Here is a 22,840-nt window from a genome sequence, read left to right as displayed (position 1 = left end):
TGAGGAAATTATGGGGTCATTTAACCTATGCAGGGAAAGAAGGTTCACGAGTCAACAATAAAACTCAGGAAGTAAGAACTGCCCTTCTCAAAGAGAAGACAGGGAAGAACTCATTTCACAAAACAGCGGTGATATGAGTCCAATTTCAGGGGTTTTGGCCAAGAACTCAGTATCTATTCCCTGTAGATGGTGATTCTCAGAAAATGAGTTCCTTGAAAAACCATGGATTTCATGGGTCTTTTGTAACAACAAGTTCTGCCCATACCTCCACAAATAAACTACACATTCCTTTGAGGTTTGGTTCTTAGTTTAGTCATATTTTATGCCCGTCTCACATGTGAAATGTCTGGTAGGTATTTGGTCAGTATTTTTCATTTACCACTGAATTTTACTGGAGTATAAAGTACGACCATGGCTGTAATCATGATGGGAATCCGGTAATGTCTTTTATTGGATATTTATGAGGTAATATATAAAAACTCATAATTTTCCCTTTTCTATTGTTATCCATGTACACTCAAACCTGAATTAAACATAGGTCCTTAATAGTCAAAAGATTTGTGGTTATGCTCAAAGTTGTTAGTAAGAAATTATACAGCATGCTATAGAAACTCACTTCATGGCTGAAGAGCTTCAAGCATGGACACAGAGACTAACTTCATTCTCTCATTGAGGTAGACTGCATGAATTGTTAAGCATGGAGTCAGCGCTGACAGAGATGATCACTGACAGCAACCATACAGTTGGGATCTCTCTGAACATAGTGAGTGTCTGACAGATGTGTGGTAGGTGAATACAAAACCAAAGGAGGAAGTGCAGACCTACTGTGTCCCTGGGAATGAATACGAGCCTTTCTATCCCAAGCACAGAAGTTGGAATGATGCAATCTACTGGGAAACAGTAGGTCTCTCAAGCCAGAATAGCCAAGGCTAATTTTGGTAGCACCATCTTTCTTTTTCTCTTCAGAAATAGTGCATGACCTCCTAGAAAAGCCCCAGGGTCATTCACAGCTGTATACTTGTAGGCATGCAGGCATGGGGTCCTGTCATTGGCCATCTGATCTAAAAACATCCCAAGCCCAAGCCCCATTCAGAGTAACTACAGTTTGGAAATATTCCTGATCATCTGTATGATTATAAACCCTCTGCCCCTCCATATACCCTCTGCAACCTATACCTGCAGAAGAGATTAACCTTCCCAGGAAAATAGCTACTGCTGACCATCTATCAGCACAGTCCCAGAAAGCTTGAATGAACATTGTCTGATAAGTGTTCATTCATTTGAGAAAAATATTATTGAATAAATGAATGAATATTTCTAAACATATCACATGTATCTTGTGTGTGTGTGTGTGCGTGTGTGTGGTTTTCATTGGTTTATTTTTTTTTAACGAATATACTAAATTTTCACTAAAGCCTTCTTTGGATCCACTGAAAACTCAAGAACTTGAAAATGGAGAGATGGCTCAGTAGCTAAGAGAAAGTATTGCTACTACAAATTCAGTTCCCAGAACCCATGTCAGATGGTTCACAACTGTGTGCAACTCCAGTTTCAGGAGACCCAGTGCAGTGTCCTGACCCCCAAGGGGCACTGTATGCATGTGTGTGTGCAGGCATACGTGCAAGCACACATGTTCATGCACATGTGTATACACACACACATACACACAAACACACACAAGCACACACACATACAGCAGCAGCAGCATGGGGTGGGGATGAGAGCATGAGAAACTGAGCTCATATCGCAGCACTCACAGGAAAACTTGGGTGCTGCCATGAGTGCCTACAAACCCAGCACTGTGGAAGGGGAAGGCAGAACACTATCCTGGTTCCGGGCTCAGTGAGAAAGCCTGCCTCAAGGGAAGAAGATGAAGGCAGCTCAGCTTCCCCCCTCTGGCTTTCTCATGTACACACGTGGATGTGCATAGCACTCATACACACACCAAGAGCTATGGTGTCCTCCCACTACAGACGTGTCTGGGCATGAGTGTCAGCCATGCTGTTCTGATTGCAAAGCCACCAGACATTGCAAGCACATGGGCCAATAAGCATTCCGTTCAAGGTGAAATGAAGACATTGAGACAAAAGTAACCAACGTGCTGCCGCTGGCTCCTTGCAGCTCCGTCTGGTTTGAGTCAAAGCCCGACAGGTCTGGGTCTGTCCTGGACACATGGAGGGGACTTGTGACCTCTGGGTGGGGCTTTTACATTTCAATAACAAGAGTAAAGATGTTTCTCAGAGGCCCAACTGTTTGCTTACAAAATCAAGAGTGATTTTAATATTCATTGCCAACTAAGGGGGCAGTCTGTTTTTAGTTTTGGAATCTTTAGATTTATTCAGGTAAATTAGAGATCAGCTTAGATAGAGTAGGGGAAGACTGGAGAGTAGGAAGTGTATTGTTCTATAGAGAAAAGAAAAAATACTTTTGAAAAATATTTTAAGAGAAATTCTTAGTAAATTTGTTCAGATAACCCTATAGTCAGGCCTACATTATCATAACAATAATGTACAAAATTAATATTCCTTTTAATCACATTTATTTTTCTCCACAAATCATGGTCAAATCAAAGTCTTTGTATTTTCCTTGTGTCAGAATGCTATTTCCTTATGTCTGGGGATATTTTACTTTTAATCATTATTTCAGATGTAATGTATGGTTAATTGTGTTGAATAATAATAGCTCATGAGGCTAAATGCAGATACTCTAAATTATTACATTCTTTGGGTTAAGCACCTCCTAATATTTATATTAATTAATGTTCTCTGTATCTGAGGACAAATACAAGGGAACTGTGAGATTCAACAGTTGGAATCTACAAGGCAGTTCAAACCTGCTCGCCTGTGTACACTGTAGAAGATAAACATGCAGGGCTTGTCCTAATTCATTAATTAATTCTAATTCTTAGAACAAAACCAACCTTGAAGTGAAACAATCACCACAATGACAGTTTTATAATTATATTTCAAAAAGTTATACATCTTTCAAAACCTTTATGTGACATCCTGGACAGTTAATAACCATTGCCACAGGGATGCTATTTCCTTCACTAATTGTATTGGAGATTAAAGGATTCTAAAAGATGAGCTGCATTTTCCTTAGACCTTTCCAAGCCATGTATGAGGTACCAAAGGAAGCAGAGTAGAAACAGATGACATGGCTGTGTCACTGGGGAGTTTCTACTAACTTGAGAGACAGTCACAAAACAAATACACTGGGAACAGATCAAATTTGATCTGTTTTGTCCAAAGTGAGATAAATGTAAGTTATAATGATCGGCACAGGTCTCACAGAGAATGCAGGAAAGGAAATGAAAGGCAAATTAAGAATTTCAGGCTTGCAATTCAACTCAGTAATTCACTTGTTTACTATGCTATAGTAATATATTTTTTGTTACTAATTGTTTGTTTGCTTGGTTTGATTTGGTTTGGTTTGGTTTTGACTCACAAACTACCATAGCCCAGGCTGGCCTTGAATGCAACTTGTAGTTGAGGTTGATCCTGAACTCCTGAACCTCCCGCCTCTACCTACCAAGGTAGCATATTCATAGAGATTTCACCAGACACATATACATTTGAATCTCCTTTAGTGAACCTATGCAAGCCTGCATGTTTTCTTTTTAAGATTCTGCAAGGAAAAGCATTATTCAACAGCTAGCACTCACAGGAAACTATTATGATTTTAGCTATAAAATACTTAATAAACTGTATTGATCTGTTCCTAAAAATCACCCTTTTTCAGGACAATAGCCCAGAGAGGCCCAGAGTTGTCCTTTCATATAGTGCCCAGTAACTTCCCATGGACAAGGAGTATGAAGTTCATTCCAAAGAGAGACCTTCATCTCTTAAGGTATAGTGTGTTCAGAGTGCTTGGGTCCTGTAAGGACTGAGATGGCAGCAGAGAAATTCCTGATGACTTCTTGCCCACTAGGGCTTTGCTCCATACCAAAATGAAGCGTGCCCTCTAAGTGATTTCTTCCTGTCTCCTTACGCTGTTTAACAGATGAATAGTCTCTGGTGAGATACTTATTTCAACCTCCGTTTTTGAGAACCGATCATAACAAACTCAAAAGTCCAAGAGAAAGCTAGTCCATCTTAATGAGCTCAAGAGGACACCTGCCTCCTAACACCATTCTAAATCAAAGGAAATGTGTGAGGTAAGGAAGGCAGGTCAAGCTTGTTTATCAGCCCACTGCATCAGCCATACCCAAAATGGTGTCCTAGATCAACAGTACAGAATACCACTCTCCTCTGAATATGTAGACTGGCTTTGAGTTAGTTGCAAACGTTTATCCTGTGGAGACAGATCAGACTGTGCCAACAGCACAAATAGATTTCACTCCCGGATAGATCACTGTCTTCCTTCACACCCAGGAACGCTTTTGGCAAGTTGGACTTGACACCAGGCTCACACATCAGCCTCTCTAAGTGTGAAAATCCAGTGCTGAAAAGCAGAGCCCCCCCTTCCCTGCCCCACAGTTAGGATTGTTTGGGCATCTTTCATCATTGGCACAGTGGCTGTTTATATTCTCTTGAAATAAGAGTCGGCCTTAGCTGTCTTCAGGCTTTTCAGAAGGGGAAAGAACTGCCACACACCCTATAAAAGTGACAGAACCTACCAATGTTTATAAGAGCTTTAGCTTTTTGTTTTTTAAATATTTGTTAGGGTGGGCACTTTTCTCATTCATGAATAGATATGGCTTCTCTGGTTTAAGGTGGTTCTTTAATCTTGCCCTAATTTCATTGGTATGATTTAATTATCAACACTATATACAAACCTTGGCAAAAGAAGGGCAAAGGGCTGAGATGGACTCAGGGATGCAGAAAATGGACTACAGACTGGAAACCTGTGGAAGCTATTGGTGGTGAAAATATATGGAAGAGAGAAATGTTGTAATTAAAGCATGTTCTCAAAAACACAAAATGCACAGTCCTAAGCATGTGATCCTAAACTACATCAGAGATGAGTCCACCATTCACTGGAATGATGGAGCTATCTGCTAATCTCTTAGTTACCATTAGGAAAGGAAGTAATGTACTCGGTCTCCAGGAAGTGCAGGAGACCTGGTGTGCACCGGGAGGCAGACTGGGAGCGCATAGCTTGCTCAGGCAGAGCTTAGGTTCCAGTCCTGAGGACTCTGGCAGGAGCCTTCAGATCTCCCCTTCGGGATCCAGAACAGCCTGGGCTGCAACACCACATCTCCAGGTCCTGCAAGAGGACAGAGGGGCACCCGAGAGGCCGGTTGGGAGGAGTCAGTGTGCTCTGGTGAGTCCAGCAGGCCCCGGCGGGAGCCTTCAGGTGTCTGCTTCAGGATCTGAACAGCCTGGGCCACAGCACCCTGTCTCCAGGCAGTGCAGGAGGTCAGCTGTGCACCAGAGGCCACCTGGGAAGAGGCAGCTTGCACTGGTGAGTCCAACATTGACAAGACCAACTAACACCAGTGAGAACTAGATGGCAAAAGGCAAACGCAGGAACGTCACTAACAGAAATCAAGGTAATATGGCAGCATCTGAACCCAATTCTCCTTTAACAGCATGTCCTGGATACCCCATCACACCAGAAAAACAGTATTTGGATTTAAAATCACTGGTCATGATGCTGGTAGAGGAATACATGAAGGACATACTTAAAGAAATTCAGGAGAAAATGGATCAAAAGTTAGAAGCCCTTACAACGGAAACACAAAAATCATTGAAAGAAATTCAGGAGAATACAAAAGCCAATAAGGAGGAAACACAAAAATCACTTAAAGAAATACAGGAGAACTTTGGTCAACAGGCTGAGGTCATGAAAGAGGAAACACAAAAATCTCTTAAAGAATTACAGGAAAGCACAAACAAGCAAGTGAAGGAGCTAAGCAAAACCATCCAGGATCTAAAATCAGAAGTAGAAACAACTAAGAAAATTCAAAGGGAGACAACTTTGGAGATAGAAAACCTTGGGAAGAAATCAGGGGACATAGATGCAAATATCAACAACAGAATACAAGAGATAGAAGAAAGAATCTCAGATGCCGAAGATACCATAGAAACCACAAACTCAACAGTTAAAGAAAATGCAAAATGCAAAAATCTTGTAACCCAAAATATCCAGGAAATCCAGGACACAATGAGAAGACCAAACCTAAGGATTATAGGCATAGATGATAGTGAAGATTTACAACTTAAAGGGCCAGCAAATATCTTCAATAAAATTATGGAAGAAAACTTCCCTAACCTAAAGAGAGAGATGCCCATGAATATACAAGAAGCCTACAGAACTCCAAACAGACTGGACCAGAACAGAAATACCTCCTATCACATAATAATCAAAACACCAAATGTACTAAACAAAGAAAGAATATTAAAGTCATTAAGAGAAAAAGGCCAAGTAACATATAAAGGAACACCTATCAGAATCACCCCAGACTTCTCACCTGAGACTATGAAGGCTAGAAGATCCTGGGAAGATCTCATGCAGACTCTAAGAGAACACAAATGCCAGCCAAAACTACTATACCCAGCAAAACTCTCAATCACCATAGATGAAGAAACAACGTTATTCCATGGCAAAACCAAGTTTACCCACTATCCATCCACAAACCCAGCCCTACAAAGGATAATAGGAGGAAAACAGCAATACAAGGAGGGAAACTACACCCTGGAAAAAGCAAGATAGTAACCTTCTTTCATCAAACCCAAAAGAAGTTAACCAATCAAATTTAAAAAATAACGTCAAAAATGACAGGAAGTAATAATCACTATTCCTTAATATCTCTTAACATCAATGGACTCAATGCCCCCAATTAAAAAAAAAAAAGGGGAAAGGAAGTAATACACTAGGGAATGAGGGATGTGGAGGTCTTCACACAGTTTATTCCCCCCTAGGTGCAATTATATCCAAGCCTTTCTGAAAAGGAACATTTCTCATTTAAGCAAACCCTTAGGGTATGCTACGCAGAAGGGAAATTCTCAGAAGCTTCATACTAATACACGGGTGTTAGGCAACACAGAACCCAAACCCTGGGAGGACCACAGGAGTAACTGGGGCAATTCCAGGTACTGGGGACCAGTACCAGGTTCCAGGAGCTCTTTAAAATCAACTTTTAAAACAAGGTTTATCTACGCCCTCCTTCACACTTCTCTGACTTGGCAGAGTAAAGTATCTACCCAGGTCCAGGCTGCTGAATGGGGAGAGAAAGTTGCAGCCAATGGGAACTGGAAGTTTCTCATCCTGTTTTGCTTTCTTGCTCCCACCCTCAAAAGCCAACCAAAGACACTGAAAGAAAGAGAGAAGAGGAAGAAAATCTTGACCTGTTTTGCTTGAAAGATGCGTTGCAGGAATGTCTATGCCCAAATACAAAGACAGCTCAGGACTGTCTGAAAATTGACTCAATACAATGTGGTTATGCTGTTCATTCCAAAATTTTACAGAAAAAAAATTATTGCAGTGGCAAAATCACATATTAAATTAATTTGACATTATAAAACCAGTTTCTATTGTTTATATATGATAGTGTAAGAAATATGAGTTTTGAGAAACAATGACCTCTCTGGTTTAAGCAAGTGATTCATTATTCTTGCCCTCATTCCACCAACATGACCAATTAGTTATACCTTATATTTCTACCAACCTTGTCAAAGGAAGGACAGAAAGCAGAGAAGGCCCCAGTGGCAAAGAGAGGGGACCACATAAACCTTGAAACAGCTCTGCAGTGTAGAGCAAGACCTGGCACTCTGTGGGGGCTGTAGCTCAGTCCCAGGCTGTCAATGATATGGTAAAAGCAGTCATAGCTGACACACAGGCTAGCAAGGGCCAGGATGAGACAAAGGCTGTACGCCAAGCAACCCTGGCCATAGTAAAACTTATGAAAAAAGGCTTCTCATCTAACTCATGCTATTTCCAAATGAATACACCTCACAGACAACTATTATTGCCAAATTTCAAAATACAACCAGTACAATAAAAATGGGACACCAAATTTCTTCAGACAATTTGTATTGAATTTTGTGAAGAAAGGGATAAAAAGATACATGCAATAGATAAATAGCTGAGTACCTTTAATCCCAGTACTTGGGAGGCAAAAGTATAAAAGTATGTGGATCTCTTTGAGTTAGAGCCCAGCCTGGTCTACATGGAGGATTTCAGGACAGCAGGGCCATAAAGGAAGACCTTGTCTCAGATAGATAGATAGATAGATAGATAGATAGATAGATAGATAGATAGATAGATAGATAGATAGATAAATAGATAGATAGAGTGATAGAGTGATAGATAGAGTGATAGATAGAGTGATAGATAGAGTGATAGATAGATAGATAGATAGATAGATAGATAGATAGATAGATAGATAGATAGATAGATAGATAGAGTGATAGAGTGATAGAGTGATAGATAGAGTGATAGATAGGTAGATAGATAGATAGATAGATAGATAGATAGATAGATAGATAGATAGATAGATAGATAGAGTGATAGAGTGATAGAGTGATAGATAGAGTGATAGATAGATAGATAGAGTGATAGATAGAGTGATAGAGTGATGATAGATAGATAGATAGATAGATAGATAGATAGATAGATAGAGTGATAGAGTGATAGAGTGACAGAGTGATAGAGTGATGGAGTGATTGATAGATAGAATAGGATGATAGGTTCAGAAGATCCCAGCATGTACTATACAAAAGTTCCATATATCAGATGAGTTGATATTTAAAATGATAACTAGTAATTTGGAGACAAGTAGCTACCTATTGAAAACAAAACTCAGATTATTAACTTTTAAATCAAACCAAATCACGTTATAAATTTATTTAAAACATAAACACAGGGTCTGATGAATGGCCCTGTGCTTTTCTGGAAGCACGGGGAAAAAAAGTAATGCTTTTTCCAGAAGCGTGAGGCTCAGAGCTGCAAAAAACAGGCAGGCCTGGCTGTGAGTGCTTACAATCCAAGTAGGATACGTTGTGTATATAGATCCATTCAGAGATTAAACTATAAATGCGGATGTAGGTATGGACACAGAAAATAGAGATAGAGATAAGGAGGTGAGATAAATATTGTCACATCGGCTTATTCTGAGAAAATCACCACCTACAAACCAAGCAAAGGCATTAACCACAGAAGAAATTGATCAGTTTTCTAGCTACAAAGTGAAGAACTAAATTAAATGGCAATGAACATTCAAAAGTTTCTTTTATACGATTAATTTTCTGATTTTTTTAAGTATCAGAATTACCTGTTTCTTGATACCCAAAGAATTCTTGAAAAACGAGTTCAGAAAATACACACATGCCTTGCACAGACGTGAAGGAACAAAGAATCTTTCAGTGCATCAATCAAAGACCTAAAGTAACACATGACCAGGCTAGCAGAGTAAAAGACAGTATCCAAAACGCTAACGGGGGTTCTCTCAGGGGAGTGGGGTTTAGGACATTTGACCCTAACTCAGAGTCCACTCTGTTCTTCACAGATTATTTTATGTAACTTAAAAAGGATGAAATGCATGAAATTGAATGTTCTTCAGTGAGAGGGCATCAGCTGTTGACGTGACATCAGCTGTTGACATGATGTTGACGTGGCTTACCAACAGAGTTCCTAAGCAGACCATGCCCCATTTCCCAGCCTTCTTCAGCCCTCACCACCTTGTCTGCTCTCCATCCCCACCCTTGCCCCAGCCTCTCAGCCATGCACTCATTCCTAACTTGCTTCCTCTCTCCTGCTCCCGAGTGAGCAGTGACATGAATGTGGAAGGCACAGCAATGACCGTGGGGTCATCTTGTGCTACAACTTGTGGGCTACAACTTGTGATTGCAGCCGTCATGTGTGCTTGCGCTCTACCTGGGGCTTCTCGGCCAGTGAGAAGTTAACCTCCTGCCTCATCCCGAGCAGATCTAGGAAAATGGAAATAGATATGTCCATCCCTTATTTTAAAAGTATTTGTGTGTAACCATTCCATTTATTAGACAGATTATAGGCGTGGATTAGAAATTATTGTCATTACATACAGGCATAAGTATTTTTATAGGGCTGGAATGTTGAACCTGCGATGGTTGGCATACTAGGCAAGAGCTCTAACCACTTGCTAGCACGGCCTGTGAATGAGCAGGAGGTTTGATTCTGGAGTTCATGGCGCTTATTCTCCGAGTTTGTTTCTCCTTTTGGGTTCTCTGCCCTCTACATGGGACACTCCAGGTCTCCCCTCAGCAAAGAACTGGCCAATGGAGGACTTAGTGAATAAATGAAAGGCCAGGCAAGTTTTTAGTTTCACTGTTTCCATTATTAAAATTCATAGAAATCTGAATTAATTTTTCTATGTTCAGTCTTTTCCAAAATGTGTTTTTAACCTGCGTGCCTAGAAAGCATAGCAACTTTGCAGTGCCTTTCTCACCAATATCTAATGTGTCTTCTATAGCCTGAGTCGTGTCACTAATTCAACGATTTATGAAATATTAATTTAATCATTCAATATTTATATCTGATTTAACTGTTTAGTGCTGGTTCTTTACTTGAAGAATCAAAACTCTTAATATTAATTCACTAAACACTCAACACTCTGGGAGGGATGGAAGGTGGAGAAACTGGTTAGGGTGTGTTGTATGGGAGAAGAATCTCTTTTCAATAAAAATATTAATCCTCCTCTATCTACTATATTCTAATGTTGTGACAACCTGTACCAACACCACTGTATGAAATGCACACTTTTTTATCTGTAGGCATTATCCTCTTTCCTTTTTGGCTTGACTTGTGTTTGGGTTTGTATGCCAACTTTCCTTTCTAAACGATGTTCTCTAGACACTTTCCATTGTAGGAATTGTCAAAGGAGATCTCATCCTCAAACATCCACAACAGAACACCTGCTATTACTTTATTTCAACTACTGACACACATCCTTCTTAATTTCTTCAAGGACCCTTGTCTGTGACCATAAACTTTATGTACTGTTGAATCACAGTGAATGATATTCTCAATAATATAAGAGCACCTGGCACATGACAAGTGCCCAATAGGAATTTTTCAAATCAGTAAGTCAGTACTAGTGAGTCTCCACAGAGGAAGGGACAACTCCTGCTGGAAGACTCACTTCCCTGACTACATACATTTGAAGTCCTTTTGATGATCTCATAGACAAAATTACTATATGACAGCATTGCCATTTAAAAGTACCAGCAACAATAAAAAACATAAAAAATAGCATAATGACTGAAAACACATGGTACTAATGTACGTCAGACACAACTTTAAGTGCTTCTTCACACATTAACCTATCTAGTTTTTTGCCACAGACCTATAAAGTCGGTGCTATTGGGATACCCACTCTGTAAGTGAATAAATCATTCTAATCACATAGCCAAAAGTGGAAGAAAGGGGCTTGGAAGCAAGTTCTAACCCACTGTGCTTACCTCTTCAAGAGCAGAAGCCTGAGACCTTGTCCATCGTCTGAGCTGTTCCCTCTCTCTGGGAAAGGAGCTCATTTGCTCCTGGCCCCGCTCACAGCCCCAAACATGGTGCCACGCGATCATGCCAACAATTTTTGCTAATTTGAACTTGATTTGTTATCTACAGTCTAAGAAACAGTATTCAAACTGGAGCAAGATGCAAGGAGCAGTGTACTTTGGAAGAGAATCTGTAATAAGAACCAGAACCAAGGAAAAATGTCTAAGAAATGTTTTCTGAAACTATAAGCTTCTGCCCTTGTCCTCTGTATCAGCCAGCCCGTCTGATGATGCTGGGGGAGACATTAAAAACATCAGAACTAAACATGATTAATTTAATCAGGATGGTGAGAAAAAAAAATCACGGCAATAGTTTTATAGAGGCTTTCTTTTATGTTGTATGTCTACTATGTGCCAATTTCTCTGTTACAGTTTTTAGGAGAGTGAACCTATTCCATTCAATAATGCCTCCGAATAAGTATGATTATTGCAATCAGTTCCCAGATGTACAAAATTATCTCCGGGTAACTCCAAGGTCATAGCTGAGGTGCTCAGGGTGTCCGCCCTGTTCCCAGCATGTGCTCTAAATAACTACTCTCAAGGGTATGCTTGATTTGCAACAATGCTCAAAAAGCTAGGATGATTCCTTCCACAGAATCCATTGTCTATGTCTCAATCGGCATCCCAGCACAGCTCACTCCCTCTGGTTTTTATTTGGGGATTCAATAGCAAGGGGGAGAGAGGAAACCACCTCCCTCACTGTGTAAACCACAACTGCATCCAGTCTGCTGTGGCATTCACACCCTCACACGCAGGTCGGAGAACACACAGAGGGACGAGTTTGTACCAGCTTTGAAAGATATGTTTACAAGAATCAAAAGGCAAATTTCTCCCATTCCTTCCTGAACACAGATAAACAATATAGTTATGCCAGGACAAATCAGTGTGGCTGTTAACGCCTTCTAAACCAAACACAGATGTGACCACATTTCATATACCTCCTGTTCACATCAGTCCATGCACATAAACTTATGTGTGGGAAACCTGGAAGCACTCGCACCTCGAATTATACCTTAAATGTATGGAGGATTAATAAAAGGCCACACAGTAAATGAGAAGACTTTGAGAGTAAAACTATAATGCACATGTTTGTGATTTGCTTATACATGAATGGTTCAGGCTATGTTTTGTAAGTGCTGTCTCTATGTCTGCGACATCTTTGGGCATTTTTATGTCTTCTGGAAAACAAGAAATTTTGTTTTGCCAAGAATGAATGAACTTAAAATTAAAAAAGAAAATCTTCCAGACCACCATGCTCATCTTAAGCAATTTACTTTTGGGTAATTTCTCAGCCTAGCAGTGTCTTTTCTTTAACTAACCAAACTTCACTGGGCAGAGTTTTCCATGAGGAAAAATGTTACTCTTCTCAATCAAGGTCAGTTCACAGGCAGAGGGCAACATGTTTACCTGGTCCTATTTCAATCTGCATGCAATGTTCTTGACATGTAGGTAAGGCATGAACAGTTACAAATCTCTGTCTCAAGATGAACTCTGCAAACAATTAGCTTGGAATGAAGGTCTGTACAATGAACCTGCTTCAAAGTGTGGCATGGTGCAGGTAGCACTACCAGGCAGAGACCAAGCTGTCCAGAAACCACCAGGGAAGCCCGCTGCAGATACCTCAGCAAACCTGGAAGCAGTAAGTGCCCTGAGGATGTGTCCCAAATGAGACAAGGAGCAGAGTAGTCTCTCAGTCTCATGTTTATTTATTACTGTATAGAATGACCACAGACAGAGACAGTGTCACATGGTGGGTAAAGTAGCTATGCTCAACTGAAATATCCCCCAGCAAGACTCATCCAAAGGGGTGTCTCTATGGGGTGCTTCCACATTCATAAAAATATTCTGTCTGGTTACTCTGAGACGTGATCTCTGGTCTTGCTCTACAAACCGAGAGCTGGAAACATAAGTTTCCATTGTCACAGTGCTTGCTAAGTATACACAATGCCTTAGATTCCATCTCCAGCACTGTGTAAATCAGGTGTGGGAGCCTACACTTGTACTCCTAGAACTCAGGACATAGAGACAAAAGTTTGAAGTTATCTTTGGCTACTTAATGAGTTCAAGGCCAGGTGGAATAGCTAATACTTGCCTCAAAAATATATAAATCAAGATATGAGTAGGAAGTTAGCTAGCTAGTTAGTTAAGTAGATAGATAGATAGATAGATAGATAGATAGATAGATAGATAGATAGATAGATAGATGGATGGATGGATGGATGGATGGATGGATAGATAGATAGATAGATAGATAGATAGATAGATAGATAGATAGATAGATAGATAGATAGATAGATAGACAGATGATAGATGATAGGTAGATAGATAAACATATATGCACACAAATTGATCCAATCAGCCAGAAGAGATATGACATCACCAAGCTCAATTTTAGACAAATTTCAACATTTAAAGTAAAGATTTCATTTTATGGCACTGTCCATGCAACATCTGGAGCTCTTTATTCGAAGTAATTTGCTCCTCTTCACTCCCACACATGTTTTGGTGGTGTTTGTAAAAAGACAGACAATGCTAAAGACTATGGGGATATATTATAACACATTCTATTGCTTAATGTTTTCCTTCACCTTGAAACTACCCACTCAGTGCTTGGTTTATTAATTTTTTTATTAAATGCATGTTGACTAATGCCCCCCTCATGTTTAAAAACTAAAACACAAATGCCATAGGACACAACACCAAGAACTACTGAGGCTAATTGAGGAAATGACACATAAATAGATTATTGTAATAGTGTAAAAATAAAATCCCAAACATGGTTTGTCAATTAGATGCTTCTGATTCTGACAAGATCCTAAATTCTAACTCAGATGCAAGCTTCGGAATGGCCAGGATTCTTGCAGGCTCTTTTACTTGGAAACTTCCAGGCGGAAGCGTTTCTCCTCCAATTCCAATCATGAATTGAAGGTTCAAAACCAACCAGGTCACATATAGAATGCAAGGTGAGACAATACAGTCATGCATTAAATATTCTTTTGCATGGTATTCAGCTGGCACCTACTGTAGAAACCAACCCAGGCCCAACGCTGGTCTAGGAGCTGAGGACGCAGCAGTACACACCGTCCCCCACCTCTTTGTAGCTTTCATGTAAGAGCAAAATCCAAGCAACTAACAGGTCAACTAAGAAATGTCTGAGTGCTCTGAGGGAAGTAATGCAAAGGAATAGAAGAGAGAAGCTGAGGAATAATATTTTTTAAGACAGCATAGAAGGGGTAACAATATGCATAGATACAAATGTGTATTTTATATGTGCACTGGAGAGATGGCTTAATATTTAAGAGCACTTGCTTATCTTCTGAACAACCTTAGTTCAATTCTCAATACCTATGTCAGGCTGCTCACAACAATTTGTAACTCAAGTTCCAAAAAAACTTGATGCCCTCTCCTGGCCTCCAAGGGAACTTGTATATACATGGAGTAAATTACACATACAAACACACACACACACACACACACACACACACACACAAGTAATAATAAAATAAGTAAAAAAAAATTAAAGAACATACAGTGCATATACATATATATACACACTATTTACATACACAAATGCATGTTACAAGCACAGATTTAGACCCATAGTAATGGTTGACTGTCATGTACACAAAATGTTAAAAGATTAGAAATGTTTGACCAAGATCTAGAACAGAATACATGTTCCATATATTCTCTTCACCTAACACATGCAGATGTGCGTCCATCTACCATCCTTTAGTGCTAAAGCAAGGGCGCAGATATGTAGAGTCTCCATTGAGTGCTTTAAAATGATGACAAGCATCAGCCTCCCAAAGACAACAGTCTCAACAGAACAGCCACAGGACAGAGCCCTCCATCCCATCATTGGCTACTCACTCTATAACAGCTGGTCAGTGTAATACTGGCATAGTAGCAATTTCAGTCAAAGTTAACCTAACATCCAATTGATCTGTATCTGATAATCACCTTAGAGACTAAATATTTTATTACAAAGATGACCAGAAAGATTTGCCTAAGAGTTACAGCCTGTGGAAAAAAATAAAAATTCAGCTCTACATATACAAAAGAACACATTTCTTGGGTTAACTCTATTACATAGGAAATCATCTTGCTCCTCAGATACTTTATGTTTTCCTTCATTTAAAATTATCGCCTTTTTCTGAAAAGATTGTAAAACAAATTGCCGAATTTCAACATTTCGTTACTCTACGGGTGCTAACCTGGGAAACATTAAACTTGACCATTTATTTGGTTTCAGTATTTGCTTAACTCCTATCTTCAAAATTCAGAATCCATTCTGGTCAATCATTTCCAATCTCTTGACATTCATCCTACTTAGGTTTCAATCAACCAGTGAACAAGTATTTATTGCCCTACCAAATTGTAGAAATATGCATAGTAGTTACAGCAAACTCCTTTTAAAGTTGTACATTCTATGAAAAGAGCATTAAAAGGCATCATTATGTATATAAAGGCAAAACAAAGATTGCTAAGACATTGTTACTTGAAGATGGGCACAGCGGGACATGCTTTTAACCCCAGCTCTTGGGTGCAGGACAAGAAAATCACCAGATGCTCAAGGACAGCCGCCTCCACCTAGTGAGTTCCAGGTAAATGTAGCTCGAAAGACCATTTTATAAATGTTTGACTCTCAGAGTTTGGAGTGAACTTGTTTCTATATGGAACTCTGAACTAAAAGCCTAATGTAGGTTCTTGCATTTGTCAGCCGGAATTTTAATTGAGAGAATTTATCTGAGTTAATAATATTTACAACTATGAAATACAGATATAGAAAAACATAAATGTTACTAGTAAGTTATATTTTAAACAAATGCAATAGTCATTCTTGACTCCTAAATCTCAATTCCTAAGAAAAGCAAATTTCATTTTCCTCCTACATGAAGGGAGATAACACCATGATTACAAGCCATAATGGGGTGAATGGTAGACATTTGACATTATCATACATGGACAGAACTCTTAGAATGTTGAAACAATTCATAATATCAGCTAATTGAGAGGCATCTGTGTACTTAACACAGTTAAGTCGCCTGTGCACTTCACACAGGAGGAATTTACACACTGAAAAGCATTTCGGACATAATGATGTGTAAGTACACCAATAATTCCTAAAGAGAAAGTAAAGAAAATGCCCCAGGAAAATCTGCAACTCTGTATATCACTCCGAAAGAGGAGGAAGAAGAGGAAAAAGAAGAAGAGAAGGAAGAGGAGGGGGAAGAGGAAAAAGAAGAAGAGAAGGAAGAGGAGGGAGAAGAGGAGGAAGAGAAAGAGGATCAGGAAAAGGAGGAAGAGAAGGAGGAGGAAGAGGAGGAAAAGGAAGAGGAGAAAGAAAGAGAAGGAAGAGGAGGAGGAAGAGGAGGAAGAGAGAGGAGAAGGAAGGGGAAGAGGAGGGAGAGAAGGAAGAGAAAAGGAAATCTCAAAATGAATGCCATTAAAAATTATTTGAAATATGAATTAAGTCATATCATCTATGTAATCAATAAAAGAAACCAATTTTTCAGAAAAAACGAAAAGGAGAGAAAATGTAAAGTCCACATATCCCTGGCAAGAATCTGGGATCCCACGTCCTCTGTGGTCTTACAGAAGCTAATCTTTCACTCCAGTTCCTCAAAGTCAAAAGCCAGAGCTAAAGGAAATGTTCAAGATGATTAAGAACAGATCCACACTCACCTCAATGACCACCTCTGCTGTCTGAGGCCTGGTCCCTCTAAGGCACTTATCACAGGGTCCTTCCAAGCTATGACCTTCACCCTTCACACTCAAAGTTCCCCTAACATTCTCACCCTGCTCTTTTCATTTTACCTCCACAACTGCCAAATTAAGCACAGTTCTCTCAGTCCTCATTCTGTGTTTTGAAAAACCACATTAGTTTAAAAACATAACAAATTCCACGTGCCAAGTATCATAAGTTTGAATTAAGCACTTGAAATCACTGATGTAGTTCAAAATGTTAGATCTGATATTTGTCCTTCAACTAAAACATTAGACTACTAAGGAAAATGTGGCTTCTGCCTTCACCCACCACAGCTCCCACACGTCTTCCCAAAGCTCAGTTGTCATGAATAGCCTCAGCCCTCTTACGTAGATCCTTATACCTGGCCAGCCCAAGGAAAGCATGAGTAGATTTTTATTTCTTTTTAATTATATAACAGAAAATAAGAAGCCAAATTAAAATTGTAAAGCCATAAAATGAAAACAAGCAAGTATTTATAAAAGAAGACCTTTTGTAAAACAAAGGCATCTTTTTCCTTGGCTCCTGAGAAGGAGCCACACTCACAACCTTTTCTCACACCGAGATCCCCTATGCTGTGTATGAAAGCTGTGCGGTCTGCCCTTCTTGAACAGCAGGTGGCCATAGAGGGATACAGGAAAGGACATTACTCATCTACTCACCGGTCTGCAGCAACCTCTTCAGTGATGGCCATACCTGGTGCTGCCTCTACCTCCAGCCTGCCTCATGTCAACCTGGGTCCAACCTGAATGCCCGCCTCTGGGTGCCAACCCGCTTCCCTACCTCTGCAACAAAGGAACGAACCCACTGACGCTCTCCCTTCCTCCTGCAGAAGGGCGGCTCTTCTTTAACTGCACATCATCATAAAGTGGATGATGATGATCACTACTCTCATCATAAAGTGGATCAGCTGGGGCCACGGCTTCCCTTACAGTTTTCCTTCTTCTGTCTGGGAGAGAATATGAATGTTTCACTTCTGTTACAAACTTCCCTTAGTTCCGGACTAAATACCAAGCTGTCACAGGTGCCTGCTCACTACAGAGCATTTAAAGGAGTGAAAGTTGTACTCTCATGAATGTCTGACATCTGGGCTCCCTGCCAGTCAGATATCTCCCCACGGTGTCCGCAGCGCTGTGACCTTGGTGAACTAGTGATGTCTTGTCTTCCTTACCCACAGGGCTGGCTGAACTCTCCATTAGCTTAGCTCATCCCCAGAGATGGCAAGCGGTGACTTCGTCTTTACATTATGAACAGTCCCACAACTGTTCTCCTCTGTCTGCAGATGAAAACGGAAGCCTACGTGACCCAATGGTCTACATGGCCACCCATTCTACCAGCATTTTGAAGATAACACCCAGTGTGCTGAAGCTACTGTTACTTGACACTACCTCACATGGAAGCAGGCAAGAGTATAACTACACTGTTCAGAAACACTTTCCTTACACTGGGATCTATGGGAAAATAAACCTGTGGACCAAACACAACTTAATTCTAAGCCAGAGCTGAGCACTGAAATCTATTTTAGCATTTAAAGGATTGACGTTCTAGGCCAGAAACCCTCATAATGGCTACAAACTTTGCATAGAACATAGATAAACTCAAGAAAGCAGAAACTACCAATCCCATCGGGTCTTACCAGAAAGGGACTCCAGCAGACGCAGGAGACACACATTATGGCCAGGAGCTGGATGACCATCTCCAGGTGGTGAGACCTGCCTTGCCTGTGCTGCTGACTTCTGAACTTCACTCTTAAGAGTGTGACTCCCGTGACGGCGTTGCACGAGAATGAAACTCCGAGAGCTAAGAGTCCGAGGAGAGAAAAGAACAAGAGATAAAATCTGTCTTCCCAGTCTTCGATGTTCTCCGTGTTGTAGAAGCACCAGGTTCTGGACGCTTGGATTTGATAATCTCGGTGTCCGAGGATGGGCAACAAAGCCACGAAGACAGCAAACATGCACACGCCACTCAGAATCATTTTCACGTGTTTCGATGTGATCTTCGTAGAGTGGAATATAGGATTGGTGACTCCTATGCACCTCTCAATGGCCATCGCACTGCCTAGGAAGAGCGGGCACAAGCCAGAAAAGACCATGGAGATTCCGAAAATACTGCACAGGATGTTTGACTGATCGAAGCGGGTCCAGTCTTTATCAGAAGCGTATACAAACACAGCTATCCCTCCATTGACGAGGTGGCCAAAGAAGTCCGTGATCACCAGGCCACTAGCCAAAAGCAGGAAGGAAGCCTTGGACTTCTGTCTGAATCTCTGGTACGCCTTCACGAGAATGGCGATGGCCAGGCTGTTAGATAAAATCCCCACTGTCATGAAGATGATTGAAAAAAATACTGAAAGACGGTTCTCCGTCTGGCACGTGGTGTTCGCGATGAGTCCAGCTGCAGGAGACACTGGCTGTCTGGAACCGTTCATGGACATTGACATTGTTGTGGAGGTAAACGCTGTGCCCTCAAGTCATCTCCCTGTCACAACTGTGCAGTCTCGAAGTGCAGACATCTGCAGCACACAGGATGGGAATTACAAAGACCTAATTACCAGTCATCTGACATTTAGAGCCAAGTGCCTCAACACCCTGGGCGGGACGGATTTGCCCAGCCTATCAGGCTGCAGAACTCTGACTCCAGCATGCATCTCCTCCCTGGGTGATTTTCTCTTTCGAGATAAAGATACCACCCAAACTGACACCCGTCAGCTCACTTCCCTAGAAAGAGAGAAATCTTAAAATAATAATAATAATAATAATAATAATAATAATAATAATAATAAAATGTTGATGTGTGTCCTTGACATCTTGGATCATTTGAGTCTTACTAGAACACTAACAAGATTAGATTTCAATCCAATGAAGTCTTTAAAGCACAGCCATCTATTGAAATAACTAATCCTTTAAGACCTTGCTCTTTTCTCTGTCAGACATCGACCCCCAAGTAATTGATCCCTGCTGGTCATAAAACCAAGGTCATGAAAGGTCAACACAAGAATCTCTCTCTCTCTCTCTCTCTCTCTCTCTCTCTCTCTCTCTCACACACACACACACACACACACACACACACACACACACACCACTCAGTGACACTTTGACTCCTGGAAGAGTGTTAAGGCTCTGAGTTCTGATCTAGCCTACTTCTTTCGCAGGGCAGAAATCCCTGCACAGCATGAGGAAGGGAGAAAGCTGCTCCCTCTCAGTACTTTGTCCTGAAACGCTGTCCGGTTACTGTAACCTCCAGTGAGAAGCACTGTACTGTTTGCTGTTGGGGGTTTTCCCCCCTAATGTGCTGAGTCCTAAGTCCGCCCTAGCTTCAGGACCACAGCCACCCACCACTAGACAATTAGATTGTTTTCCCAGAGCAGCTTTCCGGGAGGCTGGGGATTTGACAGTGGCTTTAGGTGCCTGGAGGGAAGAGGCTGGCTGCCCGCTGTGCTAGCTCTCAGTTCTACTTTCGCCAGTTGCAAAGCCCACACCCCAAGGGGCCTCAGCTTGCAACATTGCCTCTAAACCAAACCTAACCAACTTGCTGAAACTTTTTGCAATTTCTCAAACTCCAGAGAGATCTTTCCCCTCCCACCCTGGGGGGCGCCAAAGGTCTGTGGCAACCGGGGTAGAGACCATGAAGTGCTGCCAGCCAGCAGGGAATCTCAGGGAAAGAAGGAGTAGTCCTGTGTGCGTGCTTCTCTCCTGGGGTTGGGGGTGGGGGGATTCTTGCTACTGAGCCCCATACTTACAGCCAAGCCCCAAAACCCTTCTTTCCCCACAGCACACCACGATCTGGGTCCAAAATCCTTGCAAATCTCAGCCTATATTTGCTCTCCAGTGGGAGCCCCTGCGACTCTGGCCACAGGAGTTTATCAACCCTGGGTCCAGCTGGAGAATCCAGGGGCCGTGGGAATCCGGCCGTGGGAATGCAGCCACAGGGTTGTTGTTACCTCGGCATCCTGGGCCACTGAGTGGCTGTGTCCAGAGCAGAAGAGCGCTGAGCCCCGTGTTCCATGGCGCAACCAGCCCGGCGCAGCCGCAACCTCGGGTTCCACCGCTCCTGCCTCCCTAGGACTCTTCTGAGCGCTGGATCCTGGATCGCTGGCAGGACCTACTGTGCCCTGGACTACAGAGCACCTAGAGATGCTCCCAGCCTCGGAGGGTGGAGGGCTGGGTGACCTCCGCCCCTTCCTCCGCTCTCTCCTCTCCGCCCACTTTCTCTGCCCGCTCAGGGTGAAGCTGCGGCACCGTCCTCTGATGCTTTGGCCACCGAGCAGCAGAAGACAATGCTTTCAGCCACCAGACAACTACAACTACGGAAAGTTTTGCTTTAAACTCGTTTCCAAATGAAAGAAGTCATTTCTTAAGCTTCAAGACAGAATGAGGAGAGCCAAGGCATGTTTAGACCCTGGTGTGTGGGGCTGTCGGATACAGCCTATGGGGAATGAATTAATTCCAAGCCCAACCAAATGGGGTAAAGGTTTGCCAGTTTGAAAGAGAACTTCTAGCAGACACCCACAGGGAGTGAATGAAAAGTTCTGGACAACTGCTGTAAGCGGAACAGCCTTAGGCTCCGCTGCTGTCACTGGAGTGCACGTCCATCTGGGTAAGAAGATAGAGGGACGCATGCACTGCATTCTTGAGCACCTGCTGGCCTGGGGTTCGAGACCATAGATTTCCTTGAGAGACTTTCTGGGGATATCCACAGCAAAAGATGTGCACCTTATAGACTTTGTAAAAAGTACTTTATGTTCAAGTAAAGACATGCTAATTTTTCATTAAGAATTGCTATGTGAACTTGTTAAATGTATAGTGCTGTGTGAGCTTGTACAATGTGAATCCTTTCCACTATAATTGTTTTTAGCTAATCACACACACACACACACACACACACACACACACACACACACCTGTGAACATGACATTTCCAACCCAACACTTTTGTGCCCCTATTACTGCTCTTAATTTCCCTTCTGAACCTGGCAAAATATTGTCGCTAGCTGTGTGAAAAATAGTGCCACACTGGAATAAATCTGTTTCTCCATTCCAGAACCAGAAGGTGCTTCCAAATTCCTGAATATCGAAAAGGGACCATAAAGTGCAAAAGCCAGATAAAATAAATTAGCCATTAACTGTAGAAAAGTCCGACTGCACACTTTCCCCCTGTGGTGGAGATAGAGAATTTTTACATTGATATTATCATAGCATGTTTAAACTGTGACTTGGGTATGGTTGGAGAAGTGAATGTTTTGATTAGTAGAAAATTGTTGTGCCTGCATGGCCAGTATCCAAAAAAAACAACCCTGTCACAAGCCACACCGAAAATGTGACACAGAGTGCCACTCTTTCCTTTAATGATTAACAGTCCTTAGTTGCAGTTCCATGTGTTGATGGTTTTCCTTGTGTTTCTCTCGTGGAAATGGCCCTCTGCGGAGCTATTCTCTGTCATTCCCCTGTTCTCACTAAGAACCACATGTGGACATTCACCTAACCTTTAAAGTAATGAACTCTAGAGTCAGGAATCCGACTTTGGATCTCTGCAGCTTGGAGACGGCGTCTCACACCGGTGCTGTGGAACTGGGTATGGAAGGAAGAAAACATGCTCCCTCGTTTGATGTCGGATTGTA

General features: G+C 41.6%; 1 protein-coding gene across 1 annotated transcript in view; it reads right to left on the bottom strand.

Annotated features, from left to right (window-relative positions):
* The window catches only part of Ptgfr (prostaglandin F receptor), a 35,344-nt gene extending 13,926 nt beyond the window's left edge, over positions 1-21,418 (bottom strand). Inside the window, exons 1-2 of the mRNA XM_052178951.1 lie at positions 21,164-21,418; positions 18,860-19,735 (exon numbers count right to left, since the gene is read on the bottom strand). Coding sequence (XP_052034911.1) covers positions 18,860-19,663 — 804 coding nt within the window. The 5' untranslated portion in view covers positions 19,664-19,735; positions 21,164-21,418. The remainder of the gene's footprint in view (positions 1-18,859; positions 19,736-21,163) is intronic.
* Between the last annotated feature and the right edge of the window lie 1,422 nt (positions 21,419-22,840).

This window comes from Apodemus sylvaticus, chromosome 4, assembly GCF_947179515.1.
Source record: "Apodemus sylvaticus chromosome 4, mApoSyl1.1, whole genome shotgun sequence".
Taxonomy (NCBI): Eukaryota; Metazoa; Chordata; class Mammalia; order Rodentia; family Muridae; genus Apodemus; species Apodemus sylvaticus.
The sequence above is the reverse complement of the archived record's forward strand: the minus strand, read 5'-3'. Positions and strand labels throughout refer to the sequence as shown.